Source organism: Catharus ustulatus, chromosome Z (assembly GCF_009819885.2).
Source record: "Catharus ustulatus isolate bCatUst1 chromosome Z, bCatUst1.pri.v2, whole genome shotgun sequence".
Lineage (NCBI taxonomy): Eukaryota > Metazoa > Chordata > Aves > Passeriformes > Turdidae > Catharus > Catharus ustulatus.
Genome location: NC_046262.2, coordinates 15,315,025 through 15,337,622, shown reverse-complemented (window position 1 = coordinate 15,337,622; position 22,598 = coordinate 15,315,025). Strand labels below are relative to the sequence as shown.

The following is a 22,598-nucleotide window of genomic DNA, read 5'->3' as shown; positions in this document are numbered from 1 at the left end:
CAGGGCATTTACTCTGCACAAACTCCTACAGCTCTGTCACCATGGCAAGCTAAGATGATGTAAAGATTTTTTTTGCAGTGACCTTTCTGCATCATTGACACAAACCTCTTACACAACTTAACCTCTGAATTAGCTGAAGCAGAGAAGGAAGAAGCAGGAACTACCCCATCACAAAGTTATCGCTTCAGAGAAGGCCACCTTGTTAGAATCCGTTTTGCACTATCAGAATTCAGTTATTTATCAAGCAACAGACAGAAATGCATAAATATAAATGCATGTCAATATAAACACACGTATGAGTGGGCTTACTTGTTAAGCTGAATACAGAAAAAAAAGCACAAACAAGTTCACTTCGCCACAATCAAAAATCTGAGGAGCTTTTGCTAGAAATGGAACTCCCTGGGTACTGCTGTACAAGCTGGGAGATTTAGAAAAAGGGATGGGAAAGCGTCGCAGTTCCCATACAGTATAACCCAGCTGTCCAGCTGCCAGTGACCCTGGAAGCTGGGCTCTCCGGTAGATCAGCAGCCAAAAGGCAAGGCCAGAACAGGCTCTGCCCGAGGCAATCCTCTCCGGGGTAGCCTGCCGAAGCCATTTTCCGACAGGGGTTGCTCGTGCCCAGGGGGTCCTGCAGCCACTTGGGGCCACAAACAAGTCCCAGCCCCGTGCCCTGCCCGTCCCGTCAGCCTCCCCTGCCCCGGGGGTCTCCCGGCGGCTCAGGCGCCAAGGCCTCGCTCCAATTCGCCACCGGCGTGCGCCCCCGCCCTTTCCCCGCCGCTTAAAGCGCGGCGGGCCCTGCGCCGAGCACATCTTCCCGCACCGGGCAGCAGCCGTACTCTTCTCCTTTCTTAGCGGGGGTTTTTTGTTTGTTTGTTTGTTTGTTTGTTTGTTTGTTTGTTTGGGTTTTTTTTTGGCCCTTTGAGTATTTTTTTTTTTTCCCTCCCAGTGAATTTGGGGCAGCGTTGCTTTGCATTTGGCCCCGTCGTTGCTGGAGTAGCCGGCTCTCCTGCGGAGCTGCTCCAGCCCGCTTGAGGCTTCCTCAGGTGGTGCGGATCCGGGCCGAGCCAGAGGAGCGCGGCGGGCACCATGCCTGCCACCTTCTGCGGCCAGCGCCTGGGGTGCTTGCTGCTGCTGCTCTGCACCAGCCTCTCGGGTGGGAACCCTACAGGTAAATGTAAGCTCTCCCCAGGCCGGGCCCCCTGCGTGTCGGGCGGGCCGGAGCGAGGTGGACCGGAGCAGCGCCCTGGGAGCAAAGGTCCTTCTTGCTCCGGAGCATCTCCCCGGCTGTCGGGGGGACGTGGTGCTGCCCCGGCACGGTGGCTGCATTTCGGATCGCCTGTGTGAGCGGCTGAAGAGTTTCGTTTCCTCAGCGGCTCCGACCCCCCCGGTCTCCCTCAGCGTTCGGGTTCTTGCGGGACAGCGGGGTCCGCTCTCGCTGTGCCCCAGCCCCGAGGCGGCGGCGGATGGCCGGAGTCGCATTGGCGATCGGCTGTCCCTAACCTCAGCACCCTCTCCCTCACTTCGGAAGGGTTTATTAGCTCGCAGGTGCAGGATTGGGAAGGTGTGGGGTTGTGCCTTGTTTCTGTCCTGCCCTTACTGAGTAAAGCATTTAAATGCTGAAAAAACCCGCAAAACAACCAAAAGCTCCCCACAGATCGACAGGTTATGCTAGTAAGATAGCAGTGTGCCTCATGGATTATGGTGGGTGCTCCTTTGGATTTAATATTGCGTTTTTAAATGCAGCATTAAAAAAATACGTTAAGAAGAAGGGACTTGAGCCTTCTGGGCCCCATTCCTCTTGAGGCTTTCAGCAGTTCAGGAGCAGGCCAGCTGCTTCTCAGGAAATACGATCTTATTTCTAAAACTTCCTGTTAATATTTTCGTCTTTTTGAGGCATTGCAGAGCAGTAGAGAATGACTGTAGTAGAAATTACCGGATTGCTGGTGTTAGCTATGCAGAGCGAGATTCTTGGAGCAGGTCTTGCCAAGGCCAAGAGCTCTGCCCTGTGTATGTGTGGATATATATGTGCATACGTTCACATGTGTGACCGTCAGTGCTGTGACTTGAATTCAGTGTGTTTTAGCTCCATTTTCAGTGTGTGAATGCAAGCAGTTGTGTTTTCTTCTGCCTCTGTTGCAGTCCTACCAAGAGGACCAGTACTGCTCCCCAGGTGATTGTATCTTCTGTAAAATTTCTAGTAGTTTCATATAATGTGAAAGGAAACGTACTTTGCACTTCTCAAGTCTTGTTTGAAATGTGTATTTAAGTATGTACACAGACACAAATCTACTTTGTAGTTCTTAAGTCTTCTTTAAAATACCTGTTTATTTATATACACACAGAACTTGGAAATCCTTTCTAATTGTTAACTTAATTGAGAAATTTGAGTGCAAGTGGTCTGATATTTGTAGGATTGTGTGAGTCAGCATGGGCCTAATTGCCATATTTATTTTCGATAGCTGTTAATGCCAAAAACCATACCTGATGGTGGCTGAAGCAATTTTAAGTTTATGTAACACCCTTGGTGAAATGATAGCCTCTCACAGGAATAAAACAAACCGAACAAGTGAATCAAGCAGCAAAAGTTTCTTTGTGTTTTCAAAAATTCCACAAATCTACTATCTTCCTAAAGTGGTGGGTATGGCCTGGTTTGTCAGAGACATCTGAAATAAGTCACTTTAGTACTTTTCATCTGTATAGAGTGAAACTGTTGTTTTCCAGACTTCTGTTAAATGTTTTTATACTTCTATAAACTAGATAGGGAGGCATTACACTGTGACTTCTGTGATGATTTAATTAAAAAATGGTAATTTACTCACTAAATGTGTATAAAGCTAGCCGAGCCCAGGGACTCTCTACACAGCTCCAGCAAAGGGAAGTCCATGTCACTTGAAGGGAGGAGAACTTAAAACTGTTTTCCAGTGAAGTCCAGAAATTTTGTTTTGGAGGTGTGAGGGTTCTTCAACCCAATGCTTGCAGTAAAATTCAGCAGAGGGAGCACTTGCTACACAAGGATTGAGTTGCATGAAAGGAAGGTGGATTACATAGTCTGCAGCTGGTCAAGCAGATGCTCTAAAAGCCCTACTATATTTTTATTTTGAGATAATATCTTGAAGATACTTATTCTGTTATTCTTATCTTAGTCATGTAACTGTTCAGTTAATAGTTCTGGAAAAATCTAAGCTATTGCTTTTATTTTGCATTGAGTTAAGGGTAATTTCTAACTAAGTGTCAGAACACTGTTCAGAGCTTACGGCTTTGTTTGGTTACCTTTGTGGTTGTCTAATTTAGTGGCAGCATGTGCTGCCAGATTGATTTAGGAAAAGCAATCCTACCACATCTTATCTTTCACCTCCTGGTCCTGAAGAATTCAAGGAGCTGTGAGTGTAGAACACACCTCATTCCTTACAGACTTTGCTTCCAAGTTGGGTTTTTCTGGTTTGACTTGAGGGATCGGCTTTTATCAGGGTATTTGGAAGGCCTTAATGTTGTTTCTCTGATGTCACTGTGGCCTTAGGAGGTTCTGGTGGCTGGTTTGGATTCTAGTGAATGCATGCGAACTTAAAAAGTATATGGTTGCTATTAAGTTAAACAGTAAAATAAAGATGTTAAGTTAAACCAAATTGTATTTCAACCTTTTTTTACTGAAAGATAGCAGATTTTTAGAAGATTTTTAGACCTGAAATTTCTCTGGTAATACTAAGATGGTACATCCATATGTTTTCCCAAAAATATTGACTGCCACATGAAACAGAGGTAATGTAGAAAACTAAATTCATGGTATCGTACTCTTGCGAATTTCTTCCTGCATGGAAATCAAGGAAATGAACTCTACAAGCTACCACATTATTTATTAAATCTAACACAAAGCAATTGTAGGGTAAGGCATGCTGCCATGACTCAATAGTTGAAGTTACTCCACGTGACTTGCTTGCATCATTCCCTGTCTGGATGACACTAATGATGCAGTGCTGGCCCATCTTGTCTCCAGTGCTATTCAGCAAGTATATATGAGAGGAAGAGATGGTGCAATGTTACCTCTGTTTCACATTGTCTGACATGTGGACAGATAAGGTGAAAGAGCTGGAAGCAGGGGTGACAAAAAAAATAACACTACTTGACTTTTTTTTCACTTGATACATGAATCAAGGAAGAGAGCCAAGATGAGAACCCTGTTAGTATGCAAACCACATTGAGACCTTCATTGCGGAAAGATAACAGAGCTGCTGTACAGCTTGGCACTGGCACCTTCTAAATTTATCATCTTTGGGGATGTTAATTAATAGCAGGTGATCCATGATATACTTAGAACACTTCAAGATGCTGCAGATACAAAAATTCATGGATCTTTCTTCAGTTGTACTATGAATATCACAAAAATAATAGCTCTCTCTGCTCAGTACCTCTGTCAGGCAAAGAATAAGACTCAGTCTTCTTACTGTCTGGCTCATAAGCCAGCATATCTCAGAGCAGATGTTTTAAGTTCTTTTCTTAGCTGAAGAACTAGGAGGGAACAGCTGGCCATGGGACCAGTGGACTGATAAAAAAAAGTGGGCTGTTATTAAGAACCACTAATGCTTAATTCTTTTGATCATATTTTTTGAGTGCTGTGTTTTGTTCTTGATCCAAACTGATTGAAGTATGGGTGGGCAAATTGAGACAGCAGATGATGTAAGCCAGGCATGGCTGTGATGCTGTAACTGTGTGCAGGAGGTGGCAGTGGAGAATCTATAGGTTACCTATGCTTATTGGTGCTGAAATGGGGTAGGAGTGTTAGTAATGTTCGTTTGTAGGAAATGGCAGAGTGCTGACTTCACCTTCTGCAGAAGGCATGTAATTCTCAAGTCTGAGTGGACTTAAAATATGATGTAGCTTTTCACTGTTCACTTAAGAGTTGGACTGGATCCTTGTGGGTCCCTTCCAATTCACAATATTCTGTGATTTTTGTGATGTGTGTGTGCTTGTTGCTGTCTTGGGTTTCCAGAAGACCAGAAGAGTTCATGATCCCAATTCCATCCGCCTCCCAAGACATTAATTTTAAATGCAAAATGCACATGTCTTTTCCTTGTGTGGCTGAATCACTTTCTCTAAGTGCTGTGGCATTGGAATATGTCCTGGAATACCTGTGTCAGTGAAGATAGTTACTACAAAATAAACACTGATTCTGTCACCCAAATGTGGAAATAAAGGAATGAGGAGACATTTGTGTTCCTCTGAAACATACAGATGTCTTGAATTCTTGAAAGAGTGACACAACTAACAGAGTCCTTTGTATCTTCCATTGCTGTTCAGTCAAGAACATAAAGCAAACTAGAGTCTGGACTGGTTCTTGTAAAAACTGTGTCATAGTGGGAGGATCAGATTTGCAGTGGTACTGAGGAAAGTTGGAAGTAATTGTTAATATTACACGTTGAAGTTAATGTTTAATACAGATGTCTTTTCTTTTTTTTTTTTTGCTTACCAACGTGCTAGTGGAAACAAAGGAGGTGTGTTCATTACTTGTTCATCACACCCAGTTTTAAGATTGTAATGAAGTCCTTACTCTATTGGAAAATTTGCTAATCTGTGTTAAAATTAATTAACCAGTGGCAGTGGCATAAGTGGTCTTTTTAAACCCGTGAATAAAAAAGCTTAAACAACTTAAAAAGCTGCTGGAACATTCTGAGGAATGGCTTTGCCTGTTTATAAACTACAAGAAAAGAACTCTGTACAGAAATTAGAGATGAAATAAATATTGCCGCCATTTTTTTTTCTTGCCTGAGATGAAAGAAAAACAATTCTTGTGCAATTTTAAATGTGTATGCTCAGAACTTGGGGAACAAAATGGGGACAAAGACTGAGGTGAGGATGTTCTGCTGGAATTATTTTCATAATTTTCATAGGTTTTTCTAATACAAAGTCTCTTTAAACTTTTTCTGGTGTTTTGTTTGGGATTTTTTTTAGATCCAGCTATGACAACTCAAGATTCCAGTCAGACTCAGATGAATTCTGTGACTGGGATGCAAGTTGGACATGAATCATCTGGTAATTGTTTTATTTCAGTACACTTAAAACTGTAGTCCTTTTTCCGATTGGTGTTTGTTTATCATACAGAGTTTACATTTTCACACTTAAATCTCTTGAAAATAAAATTGTGACTTTTTAGAATAAACAGAATTTGATATAGGTCTTTTAAAGCCACTGTAGGACCTTGAGTGTCATAAGTGTCTCTAAAACTGAGGAATGCTATGCAGCTGCCAGTTTCATGATCTGTTGCCCTTAGGCATTTATACCTTAAAAAGCAGGCAATGAGCCTGGAGGTCGGGCAGTGCCCAAACTAGTACCACTGCAGAGAGGTTGTATTCTAGCATTTAGGCATAATCGTTTTTTAATATGACAGCTCCTTATGTGCCTGTGTTAGTGAAAGGTATAAAAACATCCTTGCATCACTGTGCCTGCTAGCTTCATCTTTCTTAATTACGGCTGTGTCATAACTGCGTGTTGTTCCTTATACCTTAATTTTACTTTTAACAGGGGGCTCACAAAGAGTTCCAGGCAGGACAAGAAACCAATGATTGTTGGTTCTACTTCTCCTTTCTCCATAAAGATCAGATAATCAGAATTTCATCATTGTCCCAAAGCTCATGTTGATTAGTGCAAGTGAAACACGAGCTGAGTTTTATTTCTGTGTGAACTCAGTCAAATTCTGGCAAGTTGGGTGTTTTTTTGAGATAATGGTATTTATCTGGTGTTAGCACAGCGTTAGAGCCAGGAATGCCTTAGCCAATAGATTCAATAACTCTCTACATACATAAACACTCACAGATACATATATGAAAGTTCTTCTATGTTCTACAAAGTAGCATCATCTAAATATTTTCATTTGATATGGGAATTGAGGAAGAAAGTCAGTATGAAAATCCTGTTTGTTGCAATACACTTTCAAGGCTGTCTAGTTTTTTGTGGCTGGATCTACCATATGAGCTAGCACTGGTGCCCTCTGAATGTTTTGTGAGGAATTTTGGTAAAAAAGCAGGTGATGCATGTACTGGACTGACAAACTCAGGTGTTTCATGACAACCCTGGCAGGCTCTCTCAGTGTTTGCGCACACAAGCAGGCTAAGATCTTCCAGAACTTTTCAGCCTTGATATTTCCCAGGTAAACTAATTTACTTCTCTATAGGGCAGAGATCAAGGCTTGTGTTCTTGTCTGTAGCCAACAAGACTGTTGTCTGCTGCTAAAGGCAGTTTTGGTTTTCTGCTTAAAAAGCCATTTTGTACTATCAGTTGAGATTGACAACAATCTACTGTCAGCAGCACCAGATGAAATAGCCTGAAGTTCTGTTCTTCCATACCAACCACTTTAATAGACAGGCTTATTTTTATTTAAACTGATTGAAGCTTGAGGGAAAGTATGAAAATGCAGATGGGGTGAGCCAGGCAGAAGGTTGATTGCCTGTGGCACAGAATTCCTTGTGCTGTGAGCTTGGCATGATGTTTTCTTAAATTGGTCAACAACTTGAAAAGGCAAGTGTACCTCTGCTTCTGCCTTTAGATGCAAACCACTAGCAGGGACCTCCTTCAGCACAGTCACATCCTCTCAACTGTACCTCAGAGGCATGCATCTTTGCCTGAGAGTTCGGTATTTTATGCAAGGGAGGAGAAGGAGTAATTCCAATGTGATGTAGGCTCTCAGAGGTGCTGTTTCCACTGCACAGTGATCAATTTGGACACCCAGTGCAGCTTAGTGGGAAGACTGAAGCTGTAGCCCAGTTCCTCTATCTTCCCAATTGTGATTGGGAATCTTTACAATCCATGAACATGAAATGTAATCAAGCCCCTTTCCTTCTACAAAAGCCAGAATAATTTTCTGTTATAATGCTATGTGGCTAGGCAGAATCAATCTCTAATTACAGTTAATGTATTTCTGCAATGCATTATGTAATATTTGACAATAAAATAACTTTCCAAGCATGTAAAAGCATGTGTAGCATAAAACATTTAGTGTATCTTTTGGGGTGGTGGTGAAATCTATTTCTTTTCATCACTTTAATTGAAAGAAGATTGATATAACTGGGCAACATCTGTTAGAGCTGCAGCTTATTAATTTACTTTCTTTCTCTGTTCTTGAAATGCATGAGAACAAGTGATGGGAACAGACTGTGCTTAGAGTTGCCATATCAAGCTTTGTAGAGCTTTATAAAAGATTTCATGTTCTCTGAAGGGTACGTGATGGACAGCCCCACCAAAGAGGAATTTTGGTGACCATGCACCTTGTAAATAAAGGAGAATATTTTTAGGTCAGGCATATGATAGTTAATATTGGTATCCGTTCTTTGTGGTAGGCATTGCTTGCTGTGTATCAGAAGTTTTGAGGAGCAGTGAGGGTCGTTGACCATTTTGTAGTGGACCACAAGGTTTTCTTGCCTCTGCATTCATTAAAGCAGCACTTAGATTAGATCATCTGCCTCAGACTTCCTGGCTGTTGTTAAATGGCGCCGTTCTGTTTTTCTGGAGTTTTTTGTTGGTTGGTTTGGCTTTTTAAAAATTTTTCTAAAGCTTAGTTCTTTTTCAAGAACTGTTTTAGCATTGATGTGGTCCTGTATGTCAGCTATAGGTGACTTTTTGAGTCAGGCTGTAAAATAGCAGTGACATTTTTAGATACTGACATTCACAATTGCAACATTGATAAAGCTAGAAATCATTATCTAGAGGCATAATTGCTGTAACAACAACCCCACAACATTGCTGCTCTATGATTATGGCTGCTGACACAGGTCTATAAAAGGATATCCTCAGTAGTCAGCATTTGGCAAGGTTGTTTTTCTCCTTTTAAGATTTTTATGATTAATAAATATCATTGCCAAATGATATTGATACCACTTTGTGATTACTTACATAGGATTACTTTGTTTCTGCCCAAACCTTGTTAGGTCCAGATGTTGCTGTACAAGAGCTCAAGCCAGCCGGCAAGGAGAGCTCACATAATGTCTCAGAGCATGAGATAGTCCTAATTGGTGAGTGTGTAACTTTGTCTTCCAATTATTTTATATTGAATGTGAATACAAACAAACTTCTGTATGAGTTGTAGAAGCATCTAGAATGGCAAGTTCTTGATAAAGTGAAGATATTCACAGTGAGCATGTGATGAGCCCTGTAAAAGGTAAGTACATTCATATTAACTTCTCTGTTCTGATAATAACTGTTTTGCAGAGGAGAATTAGATTCCTATGTTTAATAAAATTAAAAGTTAAACTAATCCATAGCTCTGTTCCTCTGAATCAGTTGAAATGATAGTTTATTTGTACTACTGAATCCACTTGGAGAGATCATTTGAGCTGGGATACTTGCTGAATAGCAGGTGTTAGCTTAGTAGCATTTCAGGAGTTAAAGCCTGGAGAACAGCAAAAATAAACCTGTTCCTAAAGTACATATGAAGTTCTCAGTTGCCAAATAATATTCTAGAATTAAGTTCTTGGATAGCTGGATAAACTAATCTAACTGAAGTATATCTGGAAGATACAGTCTCCTGCACTGGCATGATATTTAAGGATGTAATTTTGCAGCATTTATGTTGCATTTTCTTCTGGTTGAAAACTGAAAGTACTATGTGTTTCCTGTTCTGATATCTGCACTCTTAGTCCAGGGATCTCGCAGACATCAGTCTTGCTTTTGGTTGATCTTCAACATCATCAGGTTTTATGTTTCATTCATTCAAAGGATGGATTTAATTTTAAAATAATTTCATAAGGGGCATACTATTTTCAGCTGTAAAACTTTTGCTGCTGTGAAATCAATTCCAGTTGTAAAATTACTTTGATCATAAACAGCTTCAACAAGCTGAGTTATGCTTGGCTCATTTATTCAGCCTAATTGCTCTAATAAATGAGTTTCAGTAACTGACTTTGCTCTGCAATGGAAGACTGAGATGTTGCACTTCTAAGTTTATCTCCAGTTCAACAGATCTGAAGTATTTTGGCTGGGACTTAAAATTCTGGGTATGCTGTTCTTCAGGTTATAAATGTCTCTGCCAGACCCGGTAAAGTTCACTTTCTCTGGATCTGGTGCTGTCACTCCAGTGAGACTTTGCTGCTGCATAGGTATGACTTGCATTACTAAGTCAGCAAGCTGTACCTTAAAACTTCATTTTCTCCTGGAAAGAATGTGAGCTGTGCAATACACCTCCACGTTTTTGACCACCACAAACTACAGGGCACATCTAGAATTGAAGTGAAGCATGGATGAATTTTCTTGGAGTGTTTAGATGACTAACACTTTTATCTAGAAGCCTTGAAAGAAAAGACCAGTTACGAAATAAAATGTCGGTGCTAATGGGTACAATATCTAAAGTCTTTTCTTATAAAAGGCTGTTTCTATGGTTCAGAGAAGATATTTGGTGTTGATCTTTTTGGATATGCCTACTTTATGCTCATGAACCTATGTTCCTGAAAAGCAAAAAACTGGTTTTTCTACCATATGGGAATATTTTTCCACTGTAATTGTACTGACTTGACAGGAGGGCAAAGGCAGCCCTAAATGTGTTTGAACAGGATTTGATGTCAGCTTGAGTAACTGTAGCATGAAAGATCTGATCCAACACTGTTAAGGTTGTGGATTTTATCAATAGCTTCCCTATCAATAGGATATACCTGTGATCTCACAGTATCATAAAGTCTACAACTGGCAAAAAAAATCCAGATGGTTTTAGATACTTACATCTTAACTCTTCTTGACGTTAAATATTTTCTATATACATTTTAAATACTTAATATTTTTGTTTGGATTAAATAATATAGAGCTTAAGTCTGTCTCAAGTTTGTCTTGCTCTCAGTGAAATGAGTATCTATGCTTCTATATTCGAGCCTGTTAGGAAACTTACCTACAAAATGGGAGTGTTATTTTTGTAAAGGAATATGTATTTTAATTCAGTTATGACTTAAGAAAATGACTGTGAAACTCCAGGGGCTTTTTTCCCCTGGAGTATATAAAGAGCACCTGTGTCCACCTGCAATCCTGCATCTGTAAACACAGCTTCTGAAGCTTTTTTTCCCAGAATAAGGAAATGCATTTTTTTATTAAATGTTTTTAAACTTCTTATAGGTGCTTCACTGGAAAAAAATGTCTCTTTGCCCAGTCCAGCTAAAGTTAATCTTACATGCAAATTAGATGAGCATTCCCATTTGAAAAATCCTCAAGTGACTTGGAAAAGGGGAAGTCAAACAATCAGTCACACCAGTAAAAGTCACAACAGCTGGACCATCCAGTAAGTAGTATTCTTTACACTGTGATTTGCTGATTCTAATGAATTACCCACAGTGCCCAATACTAGTAATGTGTATATTGGAAAAGGGACAAATACAAAGATTAATCAACATACTGAAGCGGCCAGAAAGGAGAAGGGTTGCAGGTACATCAGGCCTGGAGGAGGAGCTTGTGTTTTTCCTGTAGTGCACAAAAAGCAAAGTTGTTTTTTTTTTTTTTTAAAGCACAGAATAAGGAAAGAGTTCCTTGAAGTCCAATAATTCTGTTCAGTAAGTGAAATGATAAGCAGTCTTGAGATTAAAATATATTGGCAATTTCTGTTTCCGCTCTCATTCTCCACGTGCTCTTTTCCACCTCATTGCTGCTTTGCAAGAGTCTGGAAGGCATCAATGGTCATTTTATTTCCTTCATAGTTAACAAAATGCAGAAGTGAAATTTACTGTGAAGATATTTTGAAGATTTTCTTAAGTCTTTCAGACCTCTACAGAAACTCAAAAAAATCTTGTAGAAGCCTTTCTACAATTGATACAGTTTATTGCTCTTCTTTAGAATTAGATAAATGATACATTTTAATGATTGCTCTCCACTTGATTTCTGTATAACTTTAAGAGCAGTAGTACTTTTATAAAATTTCTATTGTAGACAATATGAGAATATAACTATCGCTTCCCTGATACTCCATATACACAGATATGTAAATCTTTTTCAAAGTGGCAGTAAAATATATAGTTTGCTGGTGGAGAAGATGCTGGACTTTATTAGATGAAAGCTATTTAGAACTATTTCTTATGTTGAAGAGATTACTTAAATGGTTTGTTATTCCTAAGCCTTACATCGGATATGCTTCATAGTTCACATGGTGAACCCATGTCTAATTCAATAATCTGTACATAATGCTGTGTAAAGGTGGCCTTTTGTCAGTGTGTAGGGTGAAAATGGTGATTATCCAAAGCGTGCTTCTGCTCTTCCGTTTTATTAAAAATGTTACGCTGTTTCTACATTGTGCTAAACCTGAGTCCTAGTGTTTCAGTGATGATGTGTTCTTTGGTCCTTTGCAAATCCTTAATGTATTCTTTAGAATACTAATTAGCAGTCACTCGTGGAGGTACAAAAAGAAAGTAAAAAAAATCCAAATTCATGGTTGTTTATTTTTTTTAAGAGTGACAGTCTCAGACAGCAGCCACCTGGGAAGTTATGTTTGTATTCTGAAAGCTGAAAAAGAAATCAGTGCTACGTTTAATTTGCAAGGTAATGTATTTGATTTAAATTTTTGTTTCAGCTGACCACTGCAAAGCAAGTGTGGAGTTTGCAATGTAATTTAATAAGTAATGGCTGATACAGTCAGCCTAAATGAGAATAACTAATAAAGTAATTTCTGTAGTATGAATTGAAGAATTTTGAACCTAAAACTAAAAACCTTTAAAAAAAAAAATCTAATAATCAAAAGAGCCTGCAAGTCTGTTTTTTGCCCTCTTGACTAACTGATTTCCCCTTCCCTCTCCATCTCTACAGCACATGTGAATACATTTCACTTTCTGGGGTGTGAGAATAAACGATGGTGTCTAAGATAAATTTCTTCCAAAGCAGAGCCAATAATTTGCAAGTTGAGTCTGAGGTTTGGTATTGGTAAAATGGAGGCAGGACTTTTAAAGTTTCATTTGTATTTCTGAAACACTACATTATTGCTTTAGTGCTTATTTTATTCTGTCATAGCGTAGGAATAGTACAGTAATTTCACAACCATAAGGTGCACTGGATTATAAGGCGCACCCCCGGGAGTTGGCAAAATTTGCAACTTTGTGGATCATATAAGGCGCACCGGACTATAGGGTGCACTTTTTTTGCAGCGAGTATCCGCCCCCAGTTCCACCCGCACAGTTGCTGGCTGAGGCCCCGCCTCCACCCGGCAGTCATTGGCCCCCGGGCCTGCCTGTACCCGGTGGGGTCGGGCTATGCCCGCTGCTGCTCCGTGCAGCCTCCCCAGGGCCGGGCTATGCCTGCCGCTGCTGCTCGGCCCCGCCTCCCAGGGACCGGGGCATGCCCACCACAGCTCCGTGCAGCCTCCTGGGGGCCAGGGCATGCCTGTACCCAGCAGGAGGGGCACCGCGGGCCCCCGGCCCCACCTCCACCTGGCTGCCACAGCACTGCGGCCCTGCGGGCCTGCCTCTACTCAGCTGCCACGGCACCGCGGCCCCACCTTCACCCGGCTGCCACGGAACCGCGGCCCCACCTGACCGGCTGCCATGGCCCTGCCGACTCCCCCCACAGCTTGCAGCTCACACTTCTGTGTTGGCAAATTTCCCAACTTTGTGCATTATGTAAGGTACACCGGACTATATAAGGCACACTTCCGGGTTTGGGACAAAATTTTAGTCAAAAGGGTGCGGCTTATAGTCGTGAAATTACTGATGAACAGCTAGTGTGCTTCATTGGGCAGTATGGATGCCCTTTCTTCTGTTTTGTTTTCTCTTCTCCAATAATTTTATTGTGGAAGTAGTAAGTGAAATTCATTGGCATGGAAGATGTGTGGAAATGATAGTACAGGCTGCTGAGCTGATGAACAACTCTACTGGAGTTACTGCTTTCTCTATTCCTATTCTATTCCTATTTCTATTTCTCTATTTTGCAAAGAGCAAGACAACCATTTAATATGTGAAGGCTGATATGGGAGAGATTTTCCTTAAAGACAGGCTCTGAGAAGCCCTAACTATTCAAATCATTACCCTAACCTCAGCTAAATTAAGCAGTAGGGCTCCCTAATTCATCAGCTGCAAGCTGCCTTTTTTCAGTGGGATGTCTAGTAATACAAACTTGAGGAAAAATTGTGTGGGTTGGAATATCAAATATTAATACCTGCTTTCAGACCATCAGCCAGGAGAGACTAGCTTGCAGTGCTGAATAAAGACAAAGTTGTAGTTTTTTCAGGCCTTTTAATCTCCTAAAAATACTTGTGTATTTTTCCTGTCAGCCTGCAAGTAAGGTTTTGTTGAATAGGTAACCAAGTTGGTGTAGATAGAAAAAAGTCCAAGAAGACCTTATTTTTTTTAAAGTACACGACAACTATTACAGTAAGGACAGCAATGACTCAATAGGAAAGTCATCTTTTCCAGAACAGTGCATAGGACTGGTTGATTTATTATAAGAAGATCAGAGAATTGCTGCATGATGGTTGAATGCTACCACTTCTGATGCCGTAAAAAGTACTGGCTTGATGCTTTTTAAGATTGATGCAACAGTGAAGGAAATGAGAAGATAAGTCCTTGAATCTTCCAGTCAGTAATGCAGGGAGAACAATTTTCAAACTGAAAGATGAGTAATGTGTTGGTATAGACTCAGTGGCTAATGTTATCACTGCTGTAACTAACTGCAATAGCTTTTCCATAAGGCAGTTTGAGATTATTAGATGTTTTAACCTCTCCTTCCTCCCTGATTCCTGGCCTGGCATAACCCCTGAGATTTTGAAGAGTTATGTTTTTACTCAGGTTTGCAGAAAACAATGAGGTATTTACAGGGAGTTCAAGTTAATAAGCACGGAGGACATTCATGGGTATTACAAAATGCTGTGAAGTGCTACTGGCTTCTAAAAGGGTAGAATAGATTAATTTCTTTGCCCTTCGTTCAGGGACCCTGAAACAGCAGTTGAGATATGTGCACCGTGAAATACCTCTGGTTTTTAAAACAGTGTGGGAATCTGGCTGATGTACATGCTGGTGCTGACACCTGTCTATTTTGTTTCTTCAAAAGTTGGCTTTGTCTGTGCAGCAGAAGTATTTTGTCACCAAGTTTGGTGTGATCCACTTGCAAAAATACCTGTGACAAATACCTTGCATGCATTCAAGGATTAACTGTTACAGAGCCAGATCACAGAACTTGTAATGGATATTCATAATCTTAATTGACACGTGGTTGCATCTATTGCTGTTATGCCTAGAGCTGAGCTTTGCCAATCAGTGTGGCTAAATCTGATTGCCACATGAGCTTGTTATGCTGTGTGTATGGGTTTTTTTATCCCAATCTACTCATGTGTGCTCTTCTCTAAATTGCTAGGAAGATTGCAGTAGTAATCAATGAGGTCATCCCTTTTAATGACAGCAAAGAAGATTCTCTGCCAGTACTCTTTAAAAAGGATAGTATTTAATGATTAAAACATACACATTGGAGTAAGAGAACTTTCCTAGTAATTAATGAACTTGATGAATGGTGCAGCAAATTCTGAGACTGAAAACAGTGTATTGGTTTCACATATATTTCTGTATAGAAAACTTAAGTTTGAAGCATATGAGAAGCAGACCTTTGGAGAAAAATAATTTATGTTGACCAGTCAAGAAGGGAAGAGAACAAGAACAATCTTAGCTTGTATCAAATTGTTCATCGTAACTGCTGAAAGCAAATACTTGGCCTGTTTGGTCTATTATGGTCAATAAAATCTAAAGTAGGTATTGGATCTGTACTGAAAAAGTAGAGCAATGAAACTTCAAATAAAACTTAAAATGCATGGATCTGAGGAAAACATATTGGTAAGCATCCTAACAAAGATGGAAAAGAAGGGGAGATACATACTTCAGCATAATGTGTTTGCTAAGCTCTGACAGTATCTGTGGGATAGTCTCAATACATTCAGTAAGCTTTCTGGGCACATGCTTTTGGAAGCTTGTGGGGCACAAGCAGTTACAGTGGCTAGCTAAGGCAAATATCTGTAAAGGTAAGCTGATCTCTTGTTTCTTCTTGGCTGTGTTCTGTCCTGAGCAGGATCGGACCAGGAGTCCTTTTTATTGGCATGCACCCAAAAATCATTGCTTCAGCTCAGAAAATGTTTGTAACTACTAATCTGTCATCTGCAGTTTTTTCTTAGTAACAGAAAAGTTTTCTGTATGTGCAACTTGTCAGATACTGTTATGTAGTCACATTGTGGCTAAAACAGACTTCTAGCAGTTTCTGCAGATTGAGTAAAATTGCATGAAAATTGTTTGTTTCTAGTGTACTAGAGCTGAAGCATGTAGATTGCAACAACCAAGGAAGGGAAAGAGCAAATGGGCAAGTGTAGAAATCAGTCTGATTTTATTTTTTTTTCCCCCACTAGATGTTTGGTGTTAATCGGCAATTTTCAAGGTCACACAGCAACTAAAACACAGGATTCCTCTAGTCTTCTGCACAGATTAAATAATCTGAAATAGCAGCTCAAAATGACTCCTCATTTACATCATGTCATGAGTGATAGAATCATGAGGGTTTTAAGAGGAAAAAGTGAATGGGGTACTATAAATGAATATCTAATTATGTTCTTTGTAACACTAATGAAAACCTGTCTCTCTCATTTAATGATTTTTTTTCTCTTTGTTCTTAGTACCAAAGCTTCAAGGAAAAGATAAACCTGTAATCACTTATGAAAGAGATAGAGCTGTAATGGTTTGTAAAAGTGACTATGATCCCAAGGGTTGGACATGGTATATGACCAATGGAACTGAGCTGGTAAGGTCTCCCTCTGTTGGACAAGCAAAACATTGCGACAAATAATTACAGATGCTTTGTACTTTACTGCAAGCTCTACAAAATGCATTTCCATTAACTTTAATGGAAATCTCTTTAGGGAAATGAAGAAAAATCTGTAATATTTGCAAGTATTCATTGCAACAGAGATGTAGTTTTTGGTTTGGTTTGTATGTTTCTGTTTTGAAGAGGCTGATTTGCTATAATCCCAAGTCAGATGAGTCTTGAGAGATTGGTTTTTGCTGTATTTATACTGGTTATACTACTCAAATCTTGCTACTGGATACCAAAATAATCTCACAGTGGGACATGCTTTCACCTGTAAGATGTCGTATGACCCTTTAATTGCCCAAGTACAATTCCATTTCTTAGCCTTATGACCTATCTAGAAAGCATAGCTTCCTGAAACGCTTTGTTTTAGCCCTCTTCTGAAGGCTGCACTATCATTTGAGAGATGGTAAAGAGATCTGTCTCCTGGAGATTAGCACTGACATCGAGTATCAGTGTATTTCCCAAAGAAGGATAGTTCACTCTTCCACTTCCTTGATAATGCATGTTTTGTGCTGTGGTGAGATCTGTGCATTAGATCTGTTAGCCAAGTATGCCTTTGTCATTGGAGTGTCAATAGAGCCAAAGGGACCTTTTATCTGCTCTTAAATGAACTAAAACAAATCGGACAACTTGCCCACTGAAACTGTTTTCCTCCAGTGAGTCTAGTAGGAGCTAGGGTGTCCTAAAATAAAATCCTTCCCTTTAAGGTGGGGTGATAGTGCTTGACAAATGCCTTTTGTTCCTAACTTACTGTATATACATATCTATACAGAACTGAATGGTGATTATACTGTTTGATTAAACACCTTCTCATTACATTATTAAGACTTGCAATGTATTATTTTCAGGTTCCCATTGACAGGATTTTGCGTTCAGACAAGTTTCAAATTAAGAGCCCATCTCCCAATGTAAACCGTCTGGAGATACTCAAGCTCACGAAGGAAGATGGTGGTGTATATTGGTGTGAAGCTGCTTTTGAATTAGGGAACAGTCTATATAAGTTTGAACTTAAAGTTCTGTCCATTGCGGCACCTCTCAAGCCCTTTATAGCAATTGTGGCTGAAGTTGCCATTCTTTTTACTACTATTGTTCTCTATGAGATATATTCAAAAAAGAAAGGAAAAGGTGAGTTTTGGTGGGGGTTTTTGGTTGGTTGATTTGTTTTCTTTTTTTAATTTCTAGCTTTCTGTTGCAATTACAGTCAAAGGTAGAGAAGTATGACCCATAGTGCATCATATATGAAGATGTGTCATTTTCACATCTGTGTTTCTGATAAAGTTCTTTCATCTAAAATGCTGCAATGCAAAGAGCTTTCACTAAGCAATACTTAACCATAACAAGTTGGATGTTATCCTGGGTTTTTTTTTTTCCTTAAAACACAAAGGAATTTTGAGGCTATAATATTTGGAGAAATGCTTAGGAATGGAAGCAATTCTTTGTAACCTCGATGGGAAATTAGTACAGTCGAAAAACGCATGTGTCTAATACAGACATAAATGCATGTTATCTATATTTTAAAATACAGAAAGGTATAAGCCTATATATAGAATATGATTTGTATTAAAATCAGACTAATAAAACTTCATCAAAATAAGCTTTTCCAAAAAACTTTTTTCAAAATAAGCAATCTGGAGGTAATTGCCTTTAGTAGATAAACAAGGCAAGTTTGAATACATATTTAAGAAAACTGATAAAATAAATAACATTTTTTTCTGATTAAACAATTACTAAATGTAATAAAAAAATTTTCTAGTGTTTATTAAATGGATACTTACAGATACTTCTTTTGTTCTGCAGGTGGTAAAAAAGAGTTTGACCAAATTGAGCAACTGTAAGCAAAAAACTTCTATACTGTAGTTCGGTATTTGTTCTTACGTATATTTGTATTGTACAAAATTATACTTTGTTGTTGATCCCATTGGTAAAGAGGATAAAGGTCAATGTCAAAGAACAGTTTATTCTTTTCCTCAACACTTTGTAATTCCAGGGGGAGCATAACACTATTTTCTACCTGGAACTTGATTTTGAAAGTAGGGCTCTTTAATATTTGCTTGTTTTGAGGGGGTGTTTTGGGGGTTTTGTTTGTTTGTTTGTTTGTTTTTTATTGGGGGGGATTGGTTGTTTTTTTTGTTTCGTCTTTTTTTTGCTTTTTTTTTTGCCTTTTTTTTGTGGGAGTGGGTTTTCTGGTTTTTTTTGTGAGAGCACCATGAGTCCTCATTATAAGCTCATTGTAGAAAACTGTAACTGCTTGGAAATAACTTCCAGGTGAAAGTGTAGCCGAAGAAGTGGCTCTGGTTTTTTTTCAAACTATATTTGTCCGTATTAACATTCATTTCTCTCCTTTGCATGTGGTCAAAGCCCTAACTCTCTTATCTGTGCTTGTAGTTGCTGGGGTGTTGGGAGCTGGCACTGTTGGCTGTTTCAGGGGGTAACTCCAGCCTCTCAGGAGATTTCACACTATGTGGATAGCTTGGACTTCCTGGGCTGTGTCGCTGTAACCAAAGGAGCAGCTGTAGGCACTTCTGTTACTGTTCTGCTGTTCGAGGGTCCCTGCTCCCATGCTGGCTCCCCTGTCCTTAGGATCATCTATTTCTTTAGGATTGCTTGCTAAAAGTGTGCTATACTTGTTTCTCTGCCTGTCCACTGAAGTCTGGTTTCCTCAACCTGTTTATCTCTTAAAACGAGAGGAAAGTTGGCTAACGGGTCCTCATTTTAGATATCCAGCCTACTCTAGTTTTTTTTCCCCTTGATCCCTTCTCTCCTGCTTTTTTTTCTGAGTAGCTCTCCCTCCTTGAATTTTTTTTCATGCAGTGACCTTTGCTTTCCTGTGTTGTATTCACTTTCTCATTCCTTTCTTCAGTGCTGAAAATATATTTTGGTGCTTTTACATTTATCTGAACAGACTCAAAGCTCTAATTCAATTACAGAATAAAGTGGGAGGATGTCTTGGGAATATAGTATGCTATTATGCTGCTGAATGTTTGGGGATATGACTTTGGTTGAAAATTGAAAAACTGTCTTATTGCACAGCCCCCTTCTCATAAACATGCTGAAAATACCAGGATGGTAACTCAGAATAGTGAACTAAAATAACATTTTTATGCTTGTGGGATGTGGTTCTATACAGCTGCATAATCTTTATTGTGTAATTCTTAGGTAAACACATACAAGGAAAAATTTTTATTTAACTATGCCCTTCCCCGATTCAAGAGCTGAAAATTATTTCGATTATTGGCTGTTTAGAAGATGGATCTGTGTACCAGAGAATGGCTCAAAGGAACATGTCTGATCTGTTATGTCAGTGGATGACTAATACAGCTGTATTTGGTTGATGCGGCTGTAATTAAATGTCACATCCAGCAGTATAGTTAGGTGGGAGCCTAGTGAATCACAAACTTTTTTTTAGCAAGAGAACTTTTAATTCAAGTCTTTATTGTGATATACAACATAATAACTAGTTGCAGTTATTCCAGGAGGAGATTGGAAATTATTGTGCTACTTTACTGTACAGTTTTGGAATTTATCCTGTTTTTTTTTTTTGTAGTAAATCAGAAGATGCTAGTGGGGTACAGAAGTAGTTCTAGGCAGAGAAGTAAATCTAGCTCCTTCAAAGGTAAGTAAGAGATGAAAGAGACCAGAGTTTACTTTTCTTTTGAGCAGCCTAATACTAGGACAGAAGTCCACGTTTCCATCCAAACCTCTTTTTTTTTTTTTTAGTGTGAGAGCAACATAGGAATTAAATAATTGTTTAGATCAAGTAAGATACAATCAAACAAGAAATCAAGTCCAAATTGTTCTAACTCAATTGTGTTGTCATTGGGATTTACTAGTTCTGTTAACCCATGCAGTCTTTAAAATGGGACCCAGGTTAACTTGCTTGATTCCTGATCCTGAAAGAATCCAGTGAATACCAGGGTAGGTGCTGAGATGCATAAGAGATTGTGCTGTATTCAAAATCCCACTCTTCCCAGCTATATTTTGGGTGTCAAGTGATTTTATGGAGGAAGGATCCTCTGTAATAACAAGCAGGGAATATGGCAGTACGGGAGAGATGTAGAGGAGTCTGAGAAAGAATACTGGGCTTAAGAGATGGTGTTTGAAAGGACTAGTTATAGAACAACGAACCAGTGTGTAGTCCCATGAAAGCTATATAATAAATTTCCTGATTCTCTACCATCTTTACAGTCTGATTATAGGCTCTTTCTACTTTCATCATCTGGAAATGCTTGTCAGAGGATGGTCCATCAGTTGAGGACCAATCCTACACATACATGTTTCTCTTCTGCATCTGGCACCTCAGCCTGTTATCTGTAGATGAGAGGTATGAATGACTTTGCATTCATGTCAGTGCTGGCTCATCCTCACCACAAGCCATCTAACTAAGCAAAGATTGTTGCCATATGCTTTGTTTTAAAGAACAGAGGGAAACATATCAGGTAGAGTTCACATAAAGAAAGTAACCACTCAGAAATGATCCAGAACTAAATGCTTGCTAAGATCATATGATCTCTGTTCCTCTTAGGTTTAACCCCAGCTGGCAAGTCATACCATGCAGCCTATTGCTTCTACTCTCTCTGGTGAGAGAATCAGATGAATAAAAATGGGTGAGCTCAGGGGCTGAGATACAGACAGCTTAACAGAAGAAGGCAAAAACTGAACACAGAAGAAAGAAAGGATTCATTCACTATTTCTTATGGGCAGGCAGATGTTCAGCTATCTCTAGGAAAGAAGAGCTTCATCATGTCTAATAGCTGCTTTAAATTATGATTATGAATGTGTGTTCCCTCCCCATTTCTCCTTCTTTCCCTAGCTTTACATGCTGAGCATGATGCCCTAGGGGATGAAGAATCCCTGTGTTCTGCTTGGGACAGGTACTCTGGCTGTGTCACCTCTCAACTCTTTGTATTCCCCCAGCCTCCTTGCTAGTCAGGGAGTGGACAAAGCCTTGTGACTGTGTAAGCACTTATGACTAATACCCAAAACATTCCTTGCTATCAGTGCTGTTTTCATCACAAATCCAAATCTAGCACTATACCATGTGAGGTGAAAAACACTAACTTTATTCCAGTCAAAACAAGCACACAAGCATTTATCTTGCATTGGATCTGAGGTTCCATTCTTAAAAAGTTCTTTTGACACATAGTACTCAGTCAATAAATAAGGATTCTTCTCTGAAAATGACCTGCTTTGTCTTCATACACGGCGTCAAAATTTTAGTGTCTTAACATGATAAATGCCAGTTCTCTATAACTCCCTGAAAAAAGGTTGTAGCAAGATGTGGATCAGTCTGTTCTTCCAAGTAACAAATGATGGAGCAGGAGGAAATGGCCTTGAGTTGTATCAGGGAGGTTTAGATTGGATATTAAGAAAGCTTTCTTCACTGATGGGTCAGGCATCAGAACAGGTTGCCCAGGGAAGTGGTGGAATCCTCAACCCCTGGGCATGCTCAGAAGGTGTGTGGCTATGGCACTTAGGGTTATGATTTACTGCTAAATGTGGTGTCCTGAGCTAATGGTTGGACTTGATGCTCTTAGAGGTCTTTTCTAACCTAAACAATTCTTCTAATTGATTTGCAGATTGGACCACTTAAAAAAATTGATGTATTGATTAGAATAAAGTTCATTTTCAAACAAATATGGGAAACTACTAAGAAAAATAACAGCATTCATATTATAATGAAATGTGTTTATTCTTTTTTCTGGCAGGAGATTTTAGCCAATAGAAGTGGAAATGATCACAAAGCTACAGAGGATGTATGCAGCTATGGATTTTAAGCATTCACTGTGTTTTGAAGTAAAGTCCTTTACATTTGAGAAATA

At 39.5% G+C, this 22,598-nt stretch overlaps 1 protein-coding gene across 1 annotated transcript; it reads left to right on the top strand.

The window, feature by feature from the left end:
* The first annotated feature begins 1,069 nt into the window (after nt 1–1,069).
* Nucleotides 1,070–22,543, top strand: EMB (embigin). The gene is made up of 10 exons (XM_033086025.1): nt 1,070–1,168; nt 5,944–6,024; nt 8,913–8,996; nt 11,080–11,242; nt 12,401–12,489; nt 16,586–16,710; nt 17,628–17,904; nt 18,577–18,610; nt 20,324–20,392; nt 22,485–22,543. Exons 1-9 carry the CDS (start codon nt 1,087–1,089, stop codon nt 20,355–20,357), a joined length of 969 nt encoding a protein of 322 aa, XP_032941916.1. The 5' UTR covers nt 1,070–1,086; the 3' UTR covers nt 20,358–20,392; nt 22,485–22,543.
* The last annotated feature ends 55 nt before the right edge of the window (nt 22,544–22,598 follow it).

Coding starts and splice junctions, on each gene's coding strand:
- EMB (XM_033086025.1), top strand. CDS start 1,087: ATGCCTGCCACCTTCTGCGGCCAGCGCCTGGGGTGCTTGCTGCTGCTG. Junction 8,997..11,079: donor GCATGAGATAGTCCTAATTG/GTGAGTGTGTAA, acceptor AACTTCTTATAG/GTGCTTCACTGGAAAAAAAT. Junction 16,711..17,627: donor TGACCAATGGAACTGAGCTG/GTAAGGTCTCCC, acceptor TATTATTTTCAG/GTTCCCATTGACAGGATTTT.